At 38.4% G+C, this 25056-nt stretch overlaps 1 protein-coding gene across 8 annotated transcripts in view; it reads left to right on the top strand.

The window, feature by feature from the left end:
• The window catches only part of EXOC6B (exocyst complex component 6B), a 603982-nt gene that overhangs the window by 1154 nt on the left and 577772 nt on the right, over positions 1–25056 (top strand). For 4 of the 8 annotated variants that reach the window (XR_008289404.1, XM_015064020.3, XM_015064021.3 and 1 more), the window contains exon 1: positions 4253–4490. The exons of 1 other annotated variant lie outside the window; for it this stretch is intronic. Coding sequence is in view for 5 of the 7 variants with exons in the window: in XM_015064020.3 (XP_014919506.1) it covers positions 4378–4490 (113 nt within the window). In the remaining 2 variants the exon portion in view is untranslated. Of the gene's footprint in view, positions 1–4251; positions 4491–12895; positions 12952–25056 lie in introns of those variants that run through there. 3 more of the 8 variants (XM_053200756.1, XM_053200753.1, XM_053200751.1) reach the window with 3 other exon arrangements.

Below are 25056 nucleotides of genomic sequence, written 5' to 3'. Positions count from 1 at the left end.
GATGCTTAACCAACTGAGCCACCCAGGCACCCCCCGCCTCCCCGGAATCCGGCAGATATTTAATGAATGGTAGCTGTTAGTATTGCCACTGCTTCAGATCACACAGTATGACAGAAACAATGTGGGGTCATGTATTCATACAGTTGTCTCGGGAACAACATGAGTTTGAACTGTGCAGGTCCACTTATGTGCGGATGTTTTTCAGTACATTTATTAGAAACGGTTTGCTGATTTGTGACAATCTGAAAAAAACTCTCAGACAAACCGTGTAACGGTTGATTTGCATTTCCCTGAAGGTAGCTCTGTGAAGAGGTCTTCAAGGTGATTTGGAAGGGGGCTGAGAAATTATACGATTCATTATACTGATGTGGATGCAGATGCAGAGAGACTTTGAATGATTTGAGTAAGGTCACTCATAAACTCGTGGCAGTGGAGGGTATGGGTGAGATGGCATGGCCAAATGGTCAGGAAATGGGCCTTGGAATCAGGTGCACTTAAGTATGAATACCAGTTTCAGCATTTACTAGCTGTGAGACTTGAGGTATTACCTAATCTCTCAGCTTTCTCATCTGTAAAATGGGATACATGATATCTACTGCAGAGGATTACTGTAAGAATTTAATGATGTATGTGAAGTGATTACTTTGTGTATTGAGACTGGTGCACAGGAAGTGCTGAATACATTTTTAACTACCAGTTCTGGAACTGAATTAAAGGCCCCCCGAGTCTTAGTTGAGTGCTTTTTTGGTCATTCCATGCTGACCTGACATTCTCTCTATTTAGCAGGCATTCAGATTAGGCGGGCTGTCTTCACTGGAGCTTTTGTACACCCCTCACTCCAGACACCCTTGTTGGTAACATATGAGATCTCTGGATTCAGTGGGGCCTCAAAAAAGCTGCTGACAGTAGCAGAAGCTAGTTTAATCACTACTATAGATATCCGGTCTGCATACCAGTCTTCTTCCTGTGATGGACAAAAAGTTTTTTGCTGAGCGAGATGCTAAAATGCTGAAGGGACCGTCTGTCATGTATTTTAAGGGATCTTTAGAAATATGAAAGGCTCCATACTTTCCCTGCCCCTCCTACATCTGTCTGGGGTTGTTTAAGCATGAGTAATTAAATAAAATGAGGACAGCCAGAGATTATCTAGAAACAGACAGGTTTGGCAACTTGCTCATTTCTTGGCAAACACCAGGACTTGTAACTCATTCTCCTCACTATTTGTTTATTTTTAAAATGCGTTTTCAGTTAATAACTACCATTTTTACTGAAAAAAAGCAATATATGCACAAAGGAAAGAATTCCAAGAGTGCATACATAATTAAAAATGATCTTTCTCTTACTTCAGCCCCCTTCCTTCCTATCCCTCTCCTGGCTACCACTGCTGTTAACAGTTTCTTGGGTATCTTTTCAGGGATATTCTATGTCATATTTCATGTATATATGTAAGCATATATATAAATATTTATTCTTCTCAAAAAATAGCAAACATATTCTATATACTGTTTCATGCTTTGCTTTTTCCCGACATGCTTTGCTCAACCTGACAATTTGGAGATAGTTTCGTATCTATACAGAATACAGAGTGTTTTCTTTTTCTCTCTAATGATTGCATAATAAATAATTTATGGCATATGGCTGGAGCAGAAATGATTTATTTTTATTTATTTTTTATGTCATATAATAGTTAAGTTTTCTTTATGTTTTAATAAGTTATTTAAATTCAACTTAGTTAACATGCAGTGTAGTATTGGTTTCAGTAGAAACCAGTGATTCATCACCTGCATGTAACACCCAGTGCTCATCCCAACAAGTGGCTTCCATAATGCCCATCACCAATTTAACCCATCCCCTCAACCACGTCCCCTCCAGCAACCCTCAGTTTGTTCTCTGTATTTAAGAGGCTCTTATGGTTTACTTCCCTCTCTGTTTTATCTTATTTTAACTTCCCTTCCCCTATGTTCATGTGTTTTGTTTCTTAAATTCCGCATATGAGTGAAATCATATGATACTTGTCCTTCTCTAATACACTTAGCTTAGCATAATACACTCTAGCTCCATCCACATCATTGCAAATGGCAAGACTTCATTCTTTTTGATTGCCAAGTAATATTCCATTGTGTGTATGTGTATGCATCTTCTTTATCCTTCATCAGTTAATGGACGAGCTCTTTCCATAATTTGGCTATTGTTGAAAGCACTGCTATAAACATCGGGTGCATGTGTGGAGCAGAAATGATTTGGCCTCAACTTCCAGTTTGGTTCTTGCATGCCTTTTTTTTTTTGTTGTTGATGGCAAACAATTCTTCCAGTCACTTTGCTCCGAACTGTGGAGAGATACCCAAGGTCCTCTATCCCCATATCTAGTAAGTCATGCCAGTTCTACTTTTTTCTATTTATTCTCTTTCATTCTCACTGCTACCTCCCTGGATTAGGCCTTAAAATTCTTATAGAATTCAGCTATCTCCAAATTTTCTTTTCTTTTTTAATTTTATTTTTTATTTTTTAAAATTTACATCCAAATTTGTTAGCATATAGTGCAACAATGATTTCAGGAGTAGATTCCTTAGTGGCCCTTACCCATTTAGCCCATCCCCCCTCCCACAACCCTTCCAGCAACCCTCTGTTTGTTCTCCATATTTAAGAGTCTTTTCTGTTTTGTCCCCCTCCCTGTTTTTATATTATTTTTGTTTCCCTTCCCTTGTGTTCATCTGTTTTGTTTCTTAAAGTCCTCATATGAGTGAAGTCATGTGATTTTTGTCTTTCTCTAATTTCACTTAGCATAATACCCTCCAGTTCTATCCACGTAGTTGCACATGGCAAGATTTCATTTTTTTTTGATTGCAGAGTAATACTCCATTGTATATATGTGCCACATCTTCTTTATCCATTCATCCATCGATGGACATTTGGGCTCTTTCCATATTTTGGCTGTTGTTAATAGTGCTGCTATAAACATTGGGGTGCAAGTATCCCTTCGAAACAGCACACCTGTATCCCTTGGATAAATGTCTAGTAGTGTAATTGCTGGGTCGTAGGGTAGTTCTATTTTTATTTTTTTGAGGAACCTCCATACTGTTTTCCAGAGGGGCTGCACCAGCTTGCATTCCCATTTTTTTAAATTTTATTTTTTATTTTTTAAAATTTATCTTTTTTTAAGTTTATTTGATTTGAGAGAGAGAGAAAGAGAGAGAAAGAGAGAGAAGGGGAGGGGGAGAGAATCCCAAGCAGGCTCTGTGCTGTCAGCTTAGAGCCTAACACCGGGCTGGATCTCACCAGCCATGAGACCATGACCTGAGCCCAAATCAGGAGTCTGGCACTTAACTGACTGAGTCGCCCAGGTGCCCCTCCAAGTTTTGTCTCTGCTCATGTTGCACAATTGCTCTTGATCACATTTCCTAAAGTCAAGGTTCTGATTGTGTCACTCTTCTTTAAGACCTCCGGTGGATTCTCATTCATTGTCTTACGTAAAAACTGAAGCAGTGATCAATAAATATGATTTTAAAATTCTAACCTGGGTAATTTATGGAATGCAAATCCCTGGATCAGGATGTTCAGAGGGTTTACACCTTTAGTCTGTATTAAAAAAAAAAAAGTTTACAAGTGTTCCAGATGCAGTTGGTTGTTTGACCGAGTGTAACCATCAGAGTAAGGTACACAGTTTCTCAGCCCAGTATTTCTCTTCAGGGTGCATTTGCAACCCCATCTTTTACTACTGCTTCTCTACACGCCAGTGCATATGAAGTTTTTGTTGGCTTTCTGGGCACTCCTAACACCTTCTAGTCACAACTTTTAAACTACCAGACCCAACCTTTCTATGAATCCTTCACAGCCAGAAATAGCCCTGAACTCGATTTACACGAGTAAGCTTAACTGGCTTACAGCCACATTCTATATTATCTTAGTTTGGGGATTCTCCAACCCCCCTCCCACCCCCTTTTAAAGCTTGTAAGATCTCTGCCTGCGGAAACCCATTTTGTCTTTTATTATTTGAGTGTCCAGAGCCTTGTGCACTTTGTAGCAAGGGCCTTAAAGAAGAAGCTGTAGAATCAGTGTCATTTCCTAACTTGATCACCATTGCACATGCGGTATCTTTAACTGTTCCTGGCTTATAGTGGGGCTTTCAACACGTATTTGTGGATTCAAAGAATAAATGAGCGGGGTTCAGGCGATCGTTGCCTGGTGAACTACAAGTCCCAGCGGGCATTGCGTCGGACGTCGGCGGACGCGGTGATGCAAGGGGGCGTGCCGAGCCCGAGGGAGGGGTCGTCCTGCGGGTAGCCGGAGGCCGGGGAGGTTCTGGAGCCTAGGGTGAGAGAGGGAACGAAAGGTGAGCGGGGCTGAAGGAGGGGACGCACTGCCTGGCGCCCCCAATCTATGGAGAGGGGTAAGATGGCGGAGGCGGAGAGCCTGGAGACAGCGGCGGAGCACGAGCGGATCCTGCGAGAGATCGAGAGCACCGACACGGCCTGCATCGGGCCCACCCTCAGGTACCCCCCGGGGACCGGGGCCACCGACGGGCGGGTACGGGCTGGACGGGGGCCAGGCTCCTTCGGGGCTGTGTGTTTGGCCGGCCGCCCGCAGGGCCAGCGCCAGCCCCCCGTTTCGGGGATCCCGGCGAGCTACCTCCACCCTGGGCAAGGCGGGTCTGCCTCCACAGCCCGGACATGGGGTCCCTGCTCGACCGCCGACGCCCACAGCCCAGTTACTCCGGAGGCTTCTCTTGCCTTCCTCCAGGCTGGGGCAGCCTTGGTTTTGCCTCCGAGGCCGGCTTCGAGCTGGGCGACTAGAGCGCGCCCGGCAGATGGTGGCTTTTAGCAGATCTTCCCCCTGGGGACATCACCCTTCCTCTCCGACTCAGACCCCATCCTGTCCTAGACATAAGTCCCGCTCTACGGACAAAACAGAAATTCACTCACAGTCTGATGATGGGAAATTACACTCTTGCCTCCATAAAATCACAACCACTTCTCAGAAATGAGTTTCTGAAAATCTTAGGCCTGGAAGGAAGTTTCCCTCAACCCGCGCCCCTCTCTGGGTAGCGGGTACTTGTTGAACCCTGTTAGTAAGACGACCTCTTCCAAAGGTGCAGCCTCAAGGTAGTCTCATCGCTGAGAAAAAGTTGTCACCCCGTCTGCCCACCCCCCCATACCATTACTTTGCCCTCTCACCCCCATTCTATTTGTAAATGTCAAAACAAACTCCACCTACCTCAGCTTAGTGTATTTAACAAAACTTAGGTACCACTTACTATGTACAGTGCAAGAAATTGTATTCAGCAATTTACAAGTGAAACTTACTCAAACTGCAGAACAATCCTATTAGGTACTGTTATTATCCTCATTTTACAGATGAGGCACAGAGAGGTTAAGTGACTTGCTCATGGTCACAGAGAAAATAAAGTAGGGGAGTAGTGATTCCTACTCAGGCTCTCTGGATCCAGGGTCTGCATTCTTAACCTTTTTTGTAATGTCTCAATTGGTGATTATCGTATATCTATACTTCCTGTTAATTATTCACCAGATCCAATTTCCAACCACCTTTCCCTTTCCCCTCAGTTTACTAGTGCCCTGGAACTTACTCATCTTCATCCTTCCTGTTGTACCTCCTGATCTTCATGCAGTCAGTAGACAGATAATTCTACCCACCTTGCACAGTCTTGGGGCACTACTTCTCCCTTCAAAGCAGTTATTACTCACTGCTTGTTGTTTTTTTGTTTTGTTTTGTTTTGTTTTGTTTTTTTCATAGGGAGAGTTGTCTCATGAAAGAGTGTTTGAAGGAGGGGCAGGCTGGAGACTCTACTCCTCATCTCCACCTGCACATCTTTCTTCTCCAGGGCACAATGGTAGCCTACTTCTCTCTGCCATCTCTGGTCATGACCATCTTTAGTAGTTTGCCTTTGTCCTTCATTGCATTGGGATCATGACCACCATACTGCTTTCTTTTCCCATTTTCTTGAGCTCTTAAGGGTGAATGATCCTTATTTCATTATCTTTACTTTTATAAAAACTGCAGACTGCTTATCAGTATTCTAAGTGTGTTACTATCGATTATTAATATTTGGTTTTTATAACACAAAATGTTACTGGAGTTATTGAGGATGCTGTTTCAGTATTTAACTAAGATATTTGGCTACTGAGCCAAGCAAAGTTCCCACTGGAGCATCTGGGATTGCTAGAGTTTTAAAGAAGGGTTCTTTATCAGAACACCATTAATATTGTCTTGAGTTGGTTGTGGTTTTCAATTGCTGTCCTTGGTTTATATGATAAGTGACTTTAATTTAGTGTTGTCAGTATAGTTTGTTGTGATTTATTATGTTAATTCTCCACTGAATCATAATGCATATTTGTTCAGCCAAATTTTGTCCTGTAACTTTCTAGTGTATTGATTCAGGATATATGCATTAGGATTAAAATACATTACCTTTTCTCCCTAAAATTCACTTTATTATTATTACTGAATTATTTTTCCACTGGTAAGTGGGGTTTTGTGGGGGTAGGTGGATGAAGGGATCTTTTGCCCAAAGGGGACATGGTTTAAAAAAAAAAAGGGTTTGAAGGGCTCCTGGATGGCTCAGTTGGTTGGGCATCCGACTCCGGCTTAAGTCGTGATCTCGTGGTTGGTGGGTTCGAGCCCTGCATCAGGCTCTGTACTGATGGCTCAGAGCCTAGAGACTGCTTCAGAGTCTGTGTCTCCTTTCTCTGCTCCTCCCCTGCTCACGCTCTTTCTCTCTTTCTCTCAAAAATAAATAAAACATTAAAAAAAAAAAGGGGGGGGTTTGAGAGTTAAGGCACTAGCTTACCAGTTTTAGTTGCTTTTCCGGACTCCCTGGATCATTAGTAGGGGCTCTTCATTTTTGGCCTCATCCTGTCTTTGGCAGATAACCCTAAATCTTACTATCATCCACAAACATTCAATCACTTGACATTCTGTAAATCAAGTACTAATACCCACTGTCTTTGTCTTTAGTCTACATTGTTCCTGTCCATATTCATAGAGGATGATCTCATTTTTTCCCCTTATCCCATTTACAGGCAGCAGCATGCACAGACTTGATGTTTCAGAGCCCATGCCTTACCCTGGATGCACCTCCATCATTATTACCTCCTCTCCTTTTCCATCGCAGTCATTAAATATATTTAAGGCAGTAGGCTCTCTTCCTGAACTCTACCCTCAACTGTTAATCTCATATGCCTCTTCCCCTCGTTGTAGTCCTTTCTATTTCTTACATCTTTTGAAGTAGTATTTCTAAAGCACCAGATTCTTACCTGTTCCTGAATTAGGTTTTGTAACTGAAGAGGAACTAAGGAACAGACAATAACAGTGAATTGGTAGCAGATATAAGATAATAAGGTATAAGATTATAGCCATCCCTACAGTTCCTGCTCTTCACAAAAATCCATTTAGCTACATTGCCTAACCAGACTCTTTCCTTTGCCAACTATTACTTGTGAATCATGACTTACTTTCTTTCCCTTCTGTGATACCAAATTATTCTTCCAATCTTACTCCTTTTGGTTTGCGAAGCCAGAGTAGCTTGACTTTTTCATTTTATATTTATCCTTATTTTAATCTTGAACAGTGAATGCAATGGTAGTCAATTTCCATATACCATAAGGGAGAGTGCCTCTCCTTTTTCATTGTATTCTGAAAGGCCCAAGCATATCTGCACATATAGAGGCTGTTGCCCAGCAAATTCTTTTGGGAAAGCAGCCATCTCTTTCTTCTCTGTCTTTATCTTAAAAATTATTTCATTAGCTGCAAGTCCTAATATGCAGATGAGGAAAGAGGCTCATAAGATATTAGGGCCTGTTTTGCTTTTAAAATGATATTGATTCCTGCTCTGTACTGCTAATACTAAAATATTGATCAGAAATCACTCATGAACAGTAGCTCCACATTTTCGTATTTCAAATCCCATCTCTATATTTCTAGTCTTCTTTCATATCACTTCATATAATATCACTTTCATATAACATTCAGGAGAAGTCATTTTCTAATTTTGCTCTTTGGATACCAGCAATTAACATTCAGTCTTTTTTTTTTTTTTTAAAGTAGGCTTCATGGCCAGCGACCCTGAGATCAAGACTAGAGCTCAGATCAAGTTGATGCTTAACTGACTGAGCCACTCAGGGCCCCAACTTCAGTCTTAACTGCTATTTAAGATTTTGTTTTTAAGCTTTTAAATTTAATAGTGAAATATACTGCCTGTAAAAACACAGCTCTATGGAGATATAATTAATATTCCAAACAGTTCACCCATTTAAAATATACAATTCACTGGTTTTAGTATATTCACAGAACTGTATAAACATTACCACAATTTAGTTTTAGAACATTTTCATCACTTTTTTTCTTTCTTTTTCTTTTCTTTTCTTTCTTTTTTTTTTTTTTTTGGTGACATAGCAAGTTTTCAGGGCACATCCATGTGGTAGCTTGTATTGGTACTTCATTTCTGTGAATATATAAAATGGATATACCACATTTTATTTATTCAGTTGATTGTCATTTAGGTTTCCTTTGGGGGCTGTTAGAACAATGCTTCTATGAACATAAGCGTACTAATTTTTGTGTGGACATATGTTTTTATTTCTCTTGGGCATATACCTAGGAGTAGAATTTCTGGGTCATACGATGCCCCATGTTTAACATTTTGAGGAACTGCCAAGCTGTCTTCCAAAATGTCAGCACCATTTTACATTCCCACCAGCAATTCATGAGGGTTCCAGTTTCTCCACATTCTTGTCGGCACTTGTTATGATTTTTTTTTTTTTTTTTTTTATGTTAGGATCCTAGTGGGTTTGAAGCTGCAATTCACTGTAGTTTTGATTTGCATTTCCCTAATGGCTAATCTTTTCATGTGCTTATTAGTCATTTGTTTTTATCTTCTTTGGAGAAAAGTCTATTCAGATCCTTTACTCATACTCAGTTTTTAATTGGTTTGTCTTTCTATTGTGGAATTCTAGGAGTTCGTTTATATTCTAGATATAAATCTCTTACCAGATATATGATTTGCAAATATTTTCTTACATTCTGTGAGTTGTCTTTTCATTTTCTTGATGGTATCATTTGCTGCACAGAAGTTAAATTTTTATGTAGTCCAGGGGCACATGGGTAGCTTAGTTGGTTAAGCATCTGACTCTTGATTTTGGCCCCGGTCATGATCTCACGGTTTGGGGTTTGAGCCCTGCGTCAGACTCCATGCTGATAGTGTGGTGCCTGCTTGGGATTCTTTCTCTTTCCCTCTTTTTCTGCCCCTCTCTCCCTCATGCTGTCTCTCTGAAAATAAATAAATAAGCTTAAAAAATTACTTTGTAGTCCAGTGTATCTATTTTTTATTTTTTTCTTGTGCTTTCCTTCTAGACTGTTGCTTTATATACTTTGTTAGACATCTATACTATTGGTCTAGGAACAATTTTTTTTTTTTTAATCTTGCTTATTTAACTAAGTTGTAAATTCGGTTCTTACAGGAAACAAATTGGGTGATGTTTTCAAAAACTGTTTTGCTTAAAGTCATTTGATAATTAAATATGGGGACCTGTTTTCCTCATTTGCTACTTCTGTGCCTTTGGCCACGTGGCTTTGTTTTCCATTGTCTGCCCTCCCCCATTATCTAAGTTGTACAAAACCCAGCTAATCATAATCTTTGGTTCATGACGTGTTGTCATTATTGGCACATGCGTGGACCTCTGTAAGCAGTTAATTATTTTTATAAGCAATTTACCACCCAAGTGGGCACATTTTTCTCTTCTGTTAAAATGGAGATGATACCATGTACATTGCAGGGACAGTATTTAAAAAAAATGAGATAAAGCATTTTTCACGGTACCTGCCATGTAGTAGTCACTCACATAATATGAGTCATCTTCTGCCTGTTACCTTTGAGTTTGCTATGTGGCCTTAAGTCTATTTTGGGAGTTATGTTAGTTTAGTGGCTCCTGGTCTTTTTTTTTTTTGCTTGGACTCACCTATTTGAGGGATATAATATTCATCAATAATCAATCAGACCTATCAAAATAATTATTTTGGGATGGAGTGGAGAATGGAGGAAAAGACAGGAAACAAAGTTATAAAAGCCCCTCAGGTGATTCTGATATACTCCCTCCTTGACAGTCAATGAGGAGAAAGAAATGATCTCTCATTGCTGATTGCTTATTTTTTAATAATAGCTCCCTTTTAAAAGTAATATTTTTATATTTCAATTATAAATGCAATGTGATTTTTATTTCTTATTTTTTAAAAATGTAATATGATTTTTTTTTTCCAAAGTTTATTTTTGACAGGGAGAGAGAGACAGAGCATGAGTAGGGGAGGGCAGAGAGAGGGAGACAGAATCCGAGGTAGGCTCCAGGCTCTGAGCTGTCAGCACAGAGCCCCATGTGGATCTTGAACCCACAGACTGCGAGATCATGGCCTGAGCCGAAGTCGGACGCTCAACCGACTGAGCCATCCAGGCGCCCCAAAATGTAATATGATTTTTAAAAATAAGAAACAGACAGTAAAAACTTAATCCTACCACCCTGTCTAAACTCTTAGATTTGCATATTTCTTTTTGGCTTTTTCCATATATATTTTATGACATTAGGTATTAGAAGAGTACCATCATGTTTTATCTTGGTTTTCCAGTTAATAGGTTATATACAGTTTTGTGCATTGTTATACATTATATAGCTATATTGTTTTAGTGGCTTTATTCATGAATTTACTCATTCAACAAATATTAATTGAGCAACATTTATGCACTGGATATTCTTACCACCTCTGGGGTACAGCAGAGAACAAATCCAATGAGTTCCTGCCCTTATGGACCTTACATTCTAGTGGAGCACTCACAAGAATAAACAAACAAACAGATGCATAAAGTAATGCTATTTAGTGATTAGTGTTTCACATGATGGGGTATTGTTTTCAATTAGGTGTTTAGAAAAAGTTACTGTGGCAAAGCTTTGAATAGAGTGAAGGAGCAAGCCATGTGGCTCTCCAGGAGAAGTCTTTTCCAGATGGAGGGCACAGTTGTGTGAAAGCTCTCAGGAGAAGCGTAATGGGGGGAGGCAATGGTAAGAGGTTAGTCAGGGTCCAGATCATGTAGACTAAGGTATAGGAGAGTTTTGAGCGGCAGAGTGACATGCTCTGAATTAGGTTAAACAAGGAACATTCTGGATGCTGTGTGGACATGGAGTAAGAGAGGAAACAGAAATCAGTCAAGGGGTAATTGCAGTAATAACAGGCAGGAGGTGGCTGTGGCATGCAATAAGGTGTTGGGGAGAAGGTGATGAGAAGTAGGTGGATTTAAAATATATCTTGAAAGTAGAGCCAAATGTTGGATTAATTTTGGGTGTTAAAGAAGAGAAGAATTAAGGATGATTCCAAGGCTCTTGCTTAAGTAAGTGGGTGAATGGTGGTTGCCATTTATTGATACAGGGACTAGAAGGAGAGGAACTTTTTCTTCATAGCACTTAAACTACTGCCTGACACATAGGCTTCTCCACTAGAATTTATTTTCCAGGAGGGGAGAGATTTTCTTTCTTTTGTTTGCTGCTGTATCCTGGGAATCTAAAAGGGTGCTCATATAGTTGGTGCTCAATAAATATTTATTGAAAGAATAGGATACAAGAATTGTACCACAAACTTAATTATCCGGTGTTGATGGACTGATTTGTGAATTAACTGTCTTAAAAAACGTGTCTAGCCTTTTGAGAGAAAACAGAACTGCTGAAAATCTGGAAAACTTCAATTTATGAGATGTATTTATTTTTTGGAAGTACATATAATTAAAATTTTTAAAAATGTTATTTATTTTTGAGAGAGAGATTAGGATTAGAATTATACATATGGGAGAAAGGGGATGGGTGGCATTAAATACATTTCATTACCATACGGAATAGGAGAATGAGTTTTTGTGGTTTCATAAAGAGAAGTTAGGTTTTATTTTAATAATGTCATTGAATTGTTAAGCAAATTAGAAAAACGAAAAACTAAAAAAGCCCTCTTATAGCTGATAAGACAATAGTGGTTTGGTTCAGTTAGCAATGGACTCTGTGTCTGATTTTATTTGGGCTAAATAAACAAAAATTTTCATTGAAGTTCTTCCAGGGGAAGGTTATTCTGATGTGTTATCTGATTAATTAGATTCAAACTACACAACATTAGTAATCAGAGAGAGAATATAAACGGGAGGATAGTCTTTGTCAGCCATTCCTTTGTTGAATATCAAGAGTTTATTAGTTGTCAGATCTCATATATAATGCTGATGAAACTGATCTCCTGGAGATACAACTTTGGAGATAAAATACAAATAGATGAATTATCCTTATTTGTCCGGGTTTGAAATATTTTATTCAAAAAATGGAAAGAAAAGGATAAGAATCATGGACCTAATAAATATATCTTTTCTCCCATTCCCTCTGTTTCCTTATTTTACTAGTTTGTTGTTTATCCTTTTCATGTTTGTTTATTTTTGAGAGAGAGAGAGAGAGAGAGAGACAGTGAGACAGTATCTGAAGCAGGCTCCAGGCTCTGAGCCTAAGTCAAACGCTCAACCGACTGAGCCACCTAGGCGCCCCACTTTCATTGTGTTTTTAATGCAAAACTAAGCATTTATAATTTTATTTTTCCCCCTTTTATGCAATAAGTAGTGTGCTATATATACAGTTCTGCAGCTTGTTTTTTTACTCATCAGATGGTGTATCCATACCCATATGCAGAGATTTTCCTTATTTTTTTTGTTACAGCTACATAGTATTCCATCATGTGAATATACTGTGGTTTATTCAGCCAGTCTCCTATTTCTGTTTAGTTGGGTTATTTCTAGTCTTTTGCTAGACAAAATAATGCAGCGATCATTAACCTTGAACATTGGTCATTTCTTACTGTACTTTTCATACTTTATCTATAGGGTAAATTCCCAGAAGAATGATCGTTGGGTAGACTGATGAGTATGTATGTAATTTGGTAGGTATTATACTTTTTAGAGGTTGGATCACTTTGTTCTCCCTCTAGTATTCTATGATATTACTCATTTCTCCATAGTTTTTTCAACAAAGTGTGCATTCGACTTGAGTTTTCGCCAATGTAATAAATGATAAATGGTATTTCTGTGTAGTTATCATTTGTAGTTTATTGTGAGTGAGGCTGAACATCTCTTCATATGTTTAAAAGGCTTTTTGTATATCTTTGTGTGTGTGTGTGTGTGTGTGTGTGTGTATGTGTGTATTGTCTGTCTCCTTTGCTTATTTTTCTATAAAGTTGGCATTTTTCTTTGACTTAAGAGCATCAGTAAAGAACCTTTCATTGTTATGCCTTGCTTAAATACAGCAGGAGTATACAAAATGCAATGAGTTTTGGTTACGAAAACAAAGAAACCATTGTTTTTTAAGGAGTGAAAGCTTCAAACTTGCCTTTTCATTATTTTAAGTCATAAAGGTATATGAATAAGCAGACATTTTGAAAGAGTAAAAAAAATCTTCTATCAGGAGACTGATAATTTGAAATCAGAAGATTTTGGGGGAAATGCAATAATATTATTAGATAAGGCCGCTTTATATACAAATAAAATTCTTAGCAAATCAGAAGTTGTCAATGTTTTAATAAATTATTTACCTTAAAGTATGATGCATCTCTTCACATGTTTACACAATTTCCAGCATCAACACAACTAGTGTATGAATCTATTGCAAAAAGTAATTGATAAGGGCAATTATTTAGTATGGTTTTGGAAGCAGTTTAGAAATTTAGATGACATCTATGACATAGTTTTAATTTAGAATATAATATATATGAATATTAATTAGGTCATTGAAGGAAGCAAAGATTTTCTGATTCTTTGTCATTGAAGTTGGTAATTTGTAGCATTTGCCAATGCTATTATGTGCCTTAGTGAAGCTTTCTGATGAAGGCAACTTGAATAAATAAAATCAGTGACTGGCTGATCTATGAAATGTGTGAATCGGGATTGAGATGCTGAGCAATGATGACAATGTAAATTTGCTTGGAGGAAATAGCAGAAAAGGCAGGAGTGGGACGGAAAGACTTAGTAAAAATAAAAACTGAGTTCATGCAGAGCTGAGCTTAAACACTTGAGACCTGAGGTGATTAATAGGTTATTTCTTAGAGATTCGTGCTATGGCTGTGGGAAAGAAGAGTAAAGCCATTTTTGTGATGCAGTAGTATTTGCTGAAGTATTTGGAAAACAAAGATGACAGTTTGCTTGAAGTCTGACCATATTGCATGGACTTTGTTCCAGTCTTCAAGTGAAGGAGAATTCAGTGACAACATTAATGAAATATTTTAATACTTTGGCTATTTAAAAAAAAAAAGATTTGTGGTGTGTATCTATAAATTTATATTATATTTTACATTTCTAGATGTCTGCAGAATGGTAAATGCTTTCCCTTAAATTGTAGGTAACTTAGTACTATTTCTGTCACATCTGACTAGTCATCTTTTATTCTGGTTAATTGACAATCGACTATTCTTTATCTCTCTTTTTTTCTGATTCTCTCCTTGACTTGTTCTAGAAAGGAATTAGACAGTTTCTAAAAATGTACGTGATTTACAAAGTACATATAATAGATGTGGTGAGGAAATTGGGTAAGACAAAAACAAAGGTAGGAAGAAGACTATGAAGTCAAGAGTGACAGCAATTAAAAGATTCCTATTTGGGGGCGCCTGGGTGGCCCAGTCGGTTAAGCATCCAACTTCGGCTCAGGACATGATCTCACAGTCCGTGAGTTTGAGCCCCGCATCAGGCTCTGTGCTGACAGCTCAGAGCCTGGAGCCTGCTTCAGATTCTGTGTCTCCCTCTGTCTCTGCCCCTCCCCTGCTCATGCTGTCTCTTTCTGTCTCTGAAAAATAAATAAACATTAAAAAAAAAAGATTCCTATTTGAAGGCCTATACATTTTGTAAAGGAGGTAGGCCATCAGTTTGGCTCTGGGCTTTCCAGCAACTAGTGCAAAAAAGAGACATGCACTGTTATTTGAGTTATGGTGTTGTAAAATTAAAAAGTAGTTACTTAAGGAGAAGCACAGCTATTCTTGGTTCTGAGTAAGACCAGAGAACTGTTTCTCCCATATGTCCTCACAAAGAAGGCCCTGTATAATGTAACTTTAATATCCATATAGTAAATGCAGCAATATGTGACAGGCTGTTTCTTATATTGTCCTTTAGTGAAAGCATATGGCATAACCAAAATACAATTTAGTAAAGGCAGATCTGCAGGGAGCCAAAAGAATTCAGTTCACTGCTGGTCTTGGCTTAATAAAGGCACAGAGTTTTAATATCTGTAGTGGAAGTTGAAAGTGCATTATCCAGCCCCCCCACTTTTATTTTTTGATCATTGATCACTTTGAGAAAGTTATGAGCTCTTTCTCCCTTTCCTTAGTAAGATGCATATGTATCCAGTTTCCATGATTTCTGATATGGAAGAGTATATGCATTGCATGTATGTTGGTTAATTCTTCATAAATACTATTTTTAATAGTCAAGTTTTTTGATAATTAAAGAGTATCAGTAAGTACAAAGTTATGTATTTTTTTTTTTTTTGCCCATTTTTCTGAATAATCACTTGCCTATATTAAGTACAGAGCTATATATGCTTTAGAAGTAAATAAACGAGGGGTGCCTGGGTGGCTCAGTTGGTTAAGGATCTGACTCTTGATCACAGCTCAGGTCTTGAACTCAGGGTCGTGAGTTCAAGCCCTGCATTGGGCTCTGTGTTGGGCATGAAGCCTACTTAAAACAAACAAACAAACAAATAAATAAATGTAAATAAAGCAGCTGGAGGTTGGATCAGTACCTTTTTATAAAAGTTGAAGAGGCTGACGTAAGCCCCCTTATTCCTACAGAAGAAGTAGAGTGAGAGTATCCTATGATAGGGCTAAGATTCTTCCTTAGAAATAATTTAGGATGTTTTCTAGCACTGAAATAAATGCTGTTAAATCCACAATGATTTTTTACATGCTACTTTTAAAAAAATTAATGATTTTAATTAAAAAAAATTTTTTTAACGTTTATTTATTTTTGAGAGACAAAGTGTGAGTGGGTGAGGGGCATAGAGAGAGAAAGACACAGAATTTGAAGCAGGCTCCAGGCTCTGAGCTGTCAGCACATAGCCCGACACAGGGCTTGAATTCACGAGCCTTGAGTTCATGACCTGAGCTGAAGTAAGACACTTAACTGACTGAGCCACCCAGATGCCCCTTAAGTTTATTTATTTTGAGAGAGAGAGAGAGAGAGAGCGCACATGCACGCACAGATGAGAGCGGAGGAAGGGCAGAGAGAGAGGGAGAGAGAGACAATCCCAAGCAGCCTCTGCACTGTCAGTGTGGAGCCTGATGCAGGGCGCAATCCCACGCCTCTGGGATCATGACTGAGCTGAAATCAAGAGTCGGACACTTAACTGACTGAGCCACCCAGGCGCCCTAAGTCCGTGATGATTTTATTTAGAACAATCTTAAATTTGATGCTAAAAATAACCAACCTGCCTTGGCTATTTAAAAAATTACCAATGAATAAAGTAACCATAGATGTTTGCCTTAAGCTATATAATTTGGAATATACTGTCTGGAAAATGTATGCATTATTAAGGAGGCTATTTACCTAGAATGTATGGAACCTACCGTTCTAGATTTATAAATTAAAAAAAATTGAGATATGTAACTCCAAGAGCACAATGATTGGTAAAAAAGATATTTAAGCATGTAGTATGTATTTGTATAACTGTAATTTAGAACTTTAAAACATGCATTACCCAGTGAAATATCCAAGTTAATAAGAATTCTCACAGTGCAATTAACTAGATTACCTTAATGTGATTTTTGATGATACATGTGGCTTGGAACTCTGTTAAAATACCTGCCTGCTGTTCACAGTCTTGAGGATAATCACGTTAACATATACCTTGCACTGTAGTGAAATTACCTTCAGTCACTACTGTGGTTTGATAATCAGATTGATCAATAGATAAAAACAAAAGTAAAGTAAAAACAATGACAATAATGAAAATTATTTTTAGAGCAGTTCTACCATTTTTTGAGTATTTAGATGCTTCCAGTGTTTAGTATGCTAGATAACTGTCCTGTTGTATGTTAGATAAATGACAAAGACCATTTGCCAAAAATGATGATTTGGATTAAAATACAGGCTCTTTTGCTATATTTGTTTTTGATTAAAAAGCTGCGGAGTAGCACAGGCTTTTAATTTGATTGTGCTTTTATATACTGGAACATGACAAACTCTGTGACGAAAGCACATCTTTTGGCACCATGATGTTGTCTAGTGGGGCACTGACATCTTGTGTGTGCAAGCCAGGTGTCTTTGCTTCTATTGTTCTCAATCTCTGTTTTCGAAACTTGCTTCCTTATGTTTTTCTCTTTGCTAATTGTACTTTTGTTTCTTTCCTCATATTTGTGCTTGCTTTTTTGTTTTTGTACCGCCCTTCTATTTCCTGTAATTTAGAACTTTGAAAACACACATTATTCAGCACAACATCTAAGCAGGCAAGAATCATCACAGTGCAACTAACTTTCATTTACTGGAATAGCTCTAGTGCCAATAAACAATAGAACTCTAAAAGGATTGATATGAAATGTGATCTTATCAAGCAAAATGAATAAATAAAAACAGCGGATACTGAGCTTGACTGAATCTATGTTATGAAACACTTTTAGTATGGAGTTTGATTTTGGGAAGGACATAACATATTAAAACAAAAAAAAAAGGAAAGAAAGAAATAGGGAGCTAGCTAAGCAGTTTGTTTTTGATGAGGTAAAAGAATTTCTTGACATGTGAAAGGAAGAAGGGTACAATGAAGGTCTTTTGGCATTAGAGTAGCAAAAGTAAGAGGAAAATGAAATGAGAAGAACTCTTGAAATCTAAAGAAAAATAGGTTATTAGAAGCATTTTATTTTATTTATTTTTAGTGTTTATTTATATTTGAGAGAGAGAGAGAGAGAGAGAGAGAGAGAGAGACAGAGCCAGAGTGTGAGTGGGGGTGGGTCAGAGAGAGAGACAGGGAGACACAGAATCCCAAGCAGGCTCCAGGCTGTGAGTGCAGAGCCCAATGTGGGGCTTGAACTGAAGAACTGCAAGGTAATGACTGAGCCAAAGTCGGATGCTTAACTGACTGAGCCACCCAGGTGCCCCTATTAGAAGCATTTTAAATGGTAGATGTGGATGTGACTGTATATATTATTAGCTTTTTTAAAAATTAAACTTTTAATTTTGAGATAATGTAGATTCACATGTAGTCATTAGAAATAATACACAGATCCCTTGTACCTTTACCCAGTTTCCTGCAGTGGTAACATCTGGCAAAACTGTAGTACACTAACTATATCATGACCAAGATGTTGATATTGTGTCTTCAAGGTCAAGTTTTAGAATACTTCCATCACTATAGAGCCCTCACATTGCCTTTTTTACAGACACAACCACTTTCTGTCTCCATCCCCTCTTTAGCCCCGGACAATCACTAATCTGTCCTCCATTGTTATAATTTTGTCATTTCAAGAATGCTATATAAATGAAATCATATAGTATATAACTTTTTGGAACTGGTGCTTCTCACTCAGCGTTAATTCCCTGGAGATTCATCCAAGCTGGTGTATCTGTAGTGTGTTCTTTTTTATTGCTGGGGGGTATTCCATAGTATAGCTGTCCCACAGTTTGTTTAGTCATTCACCCAGTGAAGAAGATCTGGGTGGTTTCTAGTTTTTGACTATTAAAAGTAAAGCTGTTACAAACAATTGTGTAAAGGTTTTTGTGTGCACATAGGTTTTCATTTCTCTTGGGTATATACCTAGCTCTGGAATTGTTGGAGCATATGGTCACTCTATGTTTAACTTTTTGAAGAACTGTGAAACTTATTTTCCAAAGTGCCTGCACCATTTTACATTCCCACTAGCAGTGTGAGGATTTGAGTGTCTTTAGATCCTTGCTTGCATTTGGTATTGTCACTGCTTTATTTTAGCTATTCTGATGTGTATAGTAATATCTCATTGTGCTTTTAATTTGCATTTCCCTAATTGCTAATTATGTTGAACATCTTTTCATATGCCTGTTTGCCCTGTGTATATCCACTTTGTTGAACTGCTTCTTCATTTCTTTCGCCCATCTTCGAATTAGGTATTTTTTTATTTTTTATTTTTTTTATTATTTACAAAACTTTTAAGCGTTTATTCATTGTTGAGAGACAGAGGGAGACAGAGCGTGAGTGGGGGAAGGGCAGAGAGACAGGGAGACACAGAATCTGAAGCAGGCTCCAGGCTTTGAGCTGTCAGCACAGAGCCTGACGGGGGGCCCGAACTCACAGAAGGCTTGATCATGACCTGAACCGAAAGTTGGACGTTTAACCGCCTGAGCCACCCAGGCGCCCCTAGGTATTTTTTTCAATGTTGAGTTTTGAGAATTCTTGAGATACTAGTCTTTTGTTGGATATGTGGTTTGCAGGCAGTTTATTCCACTCTGTAGCTTGTCTTATCACCCTCTTAATAGGGTCTTTTGCAGATCAGAAGTTTTTAATTTTGATGAAGTCTAATTTATCAGTTTTTCCTTGTATGGATCATGCTTTTGGTGTCAATTATAACCACTCTTTGCATAGCCCTAGATCTGTTTGTTTTTTCCCCTAAAAGTTTAATAGTTTTACTAAAATGTACAGTCTGTGATCCATTTTGAGTTAATTTTTGTAATTTTGTAATTTTTTGTATAAGGAGTGAGATTTACCTCAAAGATTTTTGTTTTTATTTTTGCCTATGGATGTCCAGTTGCTCTAGTATCATTTATTGAAAGGTTAAAACTATTTGTTGAAAAGGCTGTTTTTCCCCTACCAGGTTGCTTTTGCACCTTTGTCAAAAATTTCTCAGGTATATTGGTATGGGTCTTTTTCTAGGTTCTCTTTTTTTGTGTTGATCTTTGTGTCTTTTCAAAGAACCAGATTTTTTTCATTGATTTTTTTTTTCTATTTTTCTGTTTTTAATTTTATTGATATCTACCTTTGTTTTTATTATTTCTTTCCTGGTGCTTGTCTTTTTTTTTTTTTTTTTTTTAATGTTTATGTGTTTATTTTTGAAAGGGAGAGAACACGAAGGGGAGAGGGACACAGAATCCAAAGCAGGCTCCATGCTGTCAGCACAGAGCCCGATGCGGGGCTTGAACTCACCAACCCTGATGTCATGACTCTAGCTGAAATCAAGAGTCAGATGCTTAATTGACTGAGCCATGCAGGCGCCCATCCTTCCTGCTGCTTGTCTTATATTTATTTTTGCTCTTTAGGTTCTTGAGGCATAGGAGCTGTGAATTTCCCTCTCAGCATTACCTGTGTCCTGTAAATTTTGATATATTGTATTTTAATTTTCATTCAGGTTAGCGTATTTTTCTTTTTTTTTTTTTAAGTTTATTTTTTGAGAGAGTGGGCGAGGGGCAGAGAAAGAGGGAGAGAGTGAATCCCAGGCAGGCTCTACACTGTCAGCATGTAGCCCGATGTGGGTCTCGAACCCATGAACCCTGAGATCATGACCTGAGATGAAGTTGGACACTAAACCAACTGAGCTACCCAGGTGCCCCAGTTTAGTGTGTTTTTCAATTACTCTTTAGACTTCCTGTTTGACCTGTGAATTATTTAGAAGCGTGTTGTTTTCATTCCAAGGGTTTGAACATTTCTTGTTATCTCATTATTGATTTCTAGGTTGATTCCATTTTGGTTGGAGAACATACTATGTTTGATTTCAGTTCTTTTGAATTTGTTGAGTTTGTTTTATGGCCCACAGTATGGTTTTTCTTGGTATATATTTTGTGTATACTTTAAGAGAAGGTGCATTCTGCTGCTGTTAGAGTGTTTTACAAATGTTGATTAGATCCCATTGGTTAGTGGTGTTGTTATGTTGTATATCTTTGGTGATCATCTGTTTCTGTCAGTTGTTGAGAGTGATGTTGAAGTCTCTAAGTATAATTGTGGAATTGTCTATTTCTCCTTTGAAATATGTCATTTTTTCCCTCACATATTTAGCAGCTCTGTTGTATGGTACATACACACTTAGGATTGCTATATCTTCTTAGTGGATTGAGCATTTCATTATATAATGGTCTTCTCTGTCCCTGATAATTTTCTTTGCTATGAAGTCTATCTAATGATAATTTAGTTAAAATTAATGTTTGTTTTTATTTAAATCAGTCTTTTTAAAGAAAATTTTTTAAAGTTTTTATTTATTTTCGAGAGAGAAAGAGAGAGAGTGCGTGCGTGCATGCTCATGCGTGGCAAGAGGGGGAGGGGCAGGGAGAGAGAGAGAGAGAGAGAGAGAGAGCGCGAGAGAGAGAGAGACACACACACAGAAACTGAAGCAGGCTCTAGGCTCTGAGCTGTCAGCACAGAGCCTGACGTGGTGCTTGAATCCACAAACTGTGAGATCAGGACCTGAGCCGAAAGCAGATGCTTAACTTGACTGAGCCACCCAGGTGCCCCAATATTTGGACGATATATTATTTTTTCGTCCTTTAACTTTTAACCTACTTCTATCATTATATTTGAAGTGAATTTCTTATTGATAGTGTATAGTTGTGTTATATTTTTTAATTCACTCTATCAGTCTCTGTCTGGCACATTTAGAACATTTACATTTTATGTATTACTGATATGGTAAGGCTTTAATGTTTTGTTGTTTTCTGTTTATTCTCTCCTTTTTTGTTTCTGTTTTTCATGTCTTCCTTTGAGTTACTTGAATATTTTTATAGAATCCCATTTTGATTTATCAGTAGTGTTTTTGAGTGTACCTTTTTGTAGTTTTGTAGTTTTTTTTTGGTGGCTTCTCTAGGTGATGACATTATTGATTCGTAACTTATCACAATTTACTAGTGACATTGTGTTACTAGTTTAAGTGAAGTATAGAAATCTTACCTCCCTTTTATGTCCCTTTGTGTTTTTTTACTTATACTTCTCTTAAACATTTCCTCTGTAAACATTTAGACATATCAGTTTTTAAATTTGCTTCAAGCAGGAAACCTAATTTAGAAAAGTTAACAGAAGTAAAGCCTATTGTTTTTACTCATATTTTTGTTTACTGTTTTATATTTTCTTTACTGATGTTCCAAGATTTTTTTTTTTTTTTTTAAATCATTTCCTTTCTGTTTAGAGCATTTCCTATAGACATTCTTTTGCAGTAGGCCTGCTGGCAACAAATTCTCTTTACATGAGAATGGCTTAGCTTTCCTTCACAAGAGAATGTCTTGATTTCCCCTTTAGAATATCCTGAAGGATATATCTGCTGGGTGTAGGATACTAGTTTGACAGTTCTTTTATTTCAGCAAGTGTTGTGTGTTTTTTCTGGCCTCCATGGTTTCTGATGAGAATGTGCTATCATTTAAGTTGTGTTTCCTCTGTAGGAAAGGTATCATTTTTCTATGGCTTATTATAATATTTTTTCTTGGTCTTCAGTTTTCAGGAGTTTAATTATGATGTGTTTAAACTGGCATGGGTTTCTTTGGGTTTATTCTGTTTGGGATTCACTGACCTTCTTGAGTCTGTTGGTTTATGTCCCTTGCCAATTTGGACTGTTAAGTCATTATTTCTTCAAGTACTTTATTGCCCCACTTTCTTTCTATTCTCCTTCTGGGACTCTGGTGACACAGATGTTAGATCTTTTGTTATAGTCCAACAGCCCCTGAGGTTCTGTTCATTTCTTTCAGTTTTTTTTCCCCCCACATGTTGTTCAGATAATATAATTTCTACTGTTCTGTGTTTTGGTTCACTGATTCTTTCCTCTGTTCCATCCACTCTGCTCTTGAGCCCATCCACTGAGTTGGTTTTTTCTTTTTCTTTTTTATTTATGTTGTTGTATTTTTCAGTTCTAAACTCTCCATTTGGTATTATCATTATTATTATTATTATTATTTTTTTTTTTTTGCTGAAGCTCTCAATCTCTGTGTTTCAAGTGTGTTCCTAATTGTTTTTTGAAACATTTTTATTATGACTGCTTTAAAATTTTTGTCAGATAATTATAACATCACTGTCAGCTCAGTTGGCATCTAATGACTGCCCTTTTTCATTAGTTTGACAACTTCCTGGTTCTTGGTATAACGAATGATTTTTCATTGAAACCTGTACATTTTCATATTATGTTATGAGATTCAGGCTCTCATTTAAAAAAAATTTTTTTAATGTTTATTTATTTTTGAGACAGAGAGAGATAGAGCATGAATGGGGGAGGGTCAGAGACAGAGGGAGGCACAGAATCTGAAGCAGGCTCCAGGCTCTGAGCTGTCAGCACAGAGCCCGACGCGGGGCTCGAACTCACGGATTGTGAGATCATGACCTGAGCCGAAGTCGGACGCTTAACCGACTGAGCCACCCAGGCGCCCCCCAATTTTTTTTTTAACGTTTATTTATTTTTGAGACAGAGAGAGACAGAGCATGAACGGGGGAGAGGCAGAGAGAGAGGGAGACACAGAATCGGAAGCAGACTCCAGGCTCTGAGCCATCAGCCCAGAGCCCGACACGGGGCTTGAACTCACGGACCGTGAGATCATGACCTGAGCTGAAGTTGGACGCCTAACCGACTGAGCCACCCAGGCTCCCCTTCAGGCTCTCATTTATTTTTATTTATTTTATTTTATTTATTTATTTATTTTTTTAAATTTTTTTTTTTTTTAACGTTTATTTATTTTTGAGACAGAGAGAGACAGAGCATGAACGGGGGAGGGTCAGAGAGAGAGGGAGACACAGAATCGGAAACAGGCTCCAGGCTCTGAGCTGCCAGCCCAGAGCCCGACGCGGGGCTCGAACTCACGGACCGCGAGATCGTGACCTGGCCGAAGTCGGACGCTTAACCGACTGTGCCACCCAGGCGCCCCTTCAGGCTCTCATTTAAACCTACTCTTTCATCTGGCTTTCTTTGACACTACCCTGGCATGAGGATGTGTGGGTTACTCTTCACTACTACTAGGTGGGGGTGGATGTCCATGTTTCCCACTGGCCTCTGTTGACACCTGAGAGGTGCTGCTAATAACTTGCAGATGGGAGTTTTGGCTCCATACATGGTCTGTGCTGACACCATGGTGTGGGAGAGAGGGTTGTAAACATTTGGTGGTGAAGAAAGCCCCAGCTCCTTTCTTGGCCTTCTCTGACACCCTGACTGGAATGTTGAGTGCTTTCTTAATCACCTTGCAAAGGTGCAAGCCTAGACTGCCTCTCTGCCTGTGTTGGTGTGAGTGTGGCCATAGTTCTTTTCTGTGGTGTTTGTCTGGAATAGAACAGTGACTGTGAACATTTTCTGTCTTTGTAGGCTACCCCTTTTGGCTAGAGAGAGCAGGCTTTTGTTGAGACTTTTTTGTTTGTTTGTTTGCACTTGTTTGTGTTTCTGAATTGCTGCTCTCTTTAGTTTGAAGTCTGGGTTACGAGGCCAAAAAGAAAACGTAGGAAATTTACCCTTGTGTTGTTCCTTTGGTCCTGAAGTTCCAAGCCAATCTGCCTTTTTCTTTCCATCTCTCAGATTTTTTAAAAAATGCATTATTTGTTCTTTTCTTTTCTTTTCTTTTCTTTTCTTTTCTTTTCTTTTCTTTCATTTTATTTTAGAGAGAGAGTGTGAGCAGGGGAGAGGGGCAGAGGGAGAGAGAGAGAATCTTAAGTAGACTCCACGTTTAGTGTGGATCGATGTGGAGCTTGATCCCATAACCCTGGGATCATGACCTGAGTCCAAATCAAGAGTTGGAGGCTCAACTGGGTAAACCACCCTGGCACCCCCATCTTTCAAATTAAAAAAAATTTTTTTTTAATGTTTATTTTTGAGAGAGAGAGAAAGAGAGAGAGAGAGAGAGTGAGAGCGAGCGAGAGAGAGAGAGAAAGAGTGCAAGCTGGGGAGGGGCAGAGAGAGAGGGAGACAGAGAATCTGAAGCAGGCTCCAGGCTCTGAGCTGTCAGCACAGAGCCTGATGCAGGGCTCTAACTCATGAACTGTGAGATCACCACCTGAGCCGAAGTTGGATGCTTAACCGACTGAGCCACCCAGGCGCCCCTTAAATGTTTGTTTTATATATAATGTTTGGAGTTTTTACTTATGCTTAGTAGGAGGA

The sequence above is a fragment of the Acinonyx jubatus genome, chromosome A3 (assembly GCF_027475565.1).
Source record: "Acinonyx jubatus isolate Ajub_Pintada_27869175 chromosome A3, VMU_Ajub_asm_v1.0, whole genome shotgun sequence".
Classification (NCBI taxonomy): Eukaryota; Metazoa; Chordata; class Mammalia; order Carnivora; family Felidae; genus Acinonyx; species Acinonyx jubatus.
The sequence above is the reverse complement of the archived record's forward strand: the minus strand, read 5'-3'. Positions and strand labels throughout refer to the sequence as shown.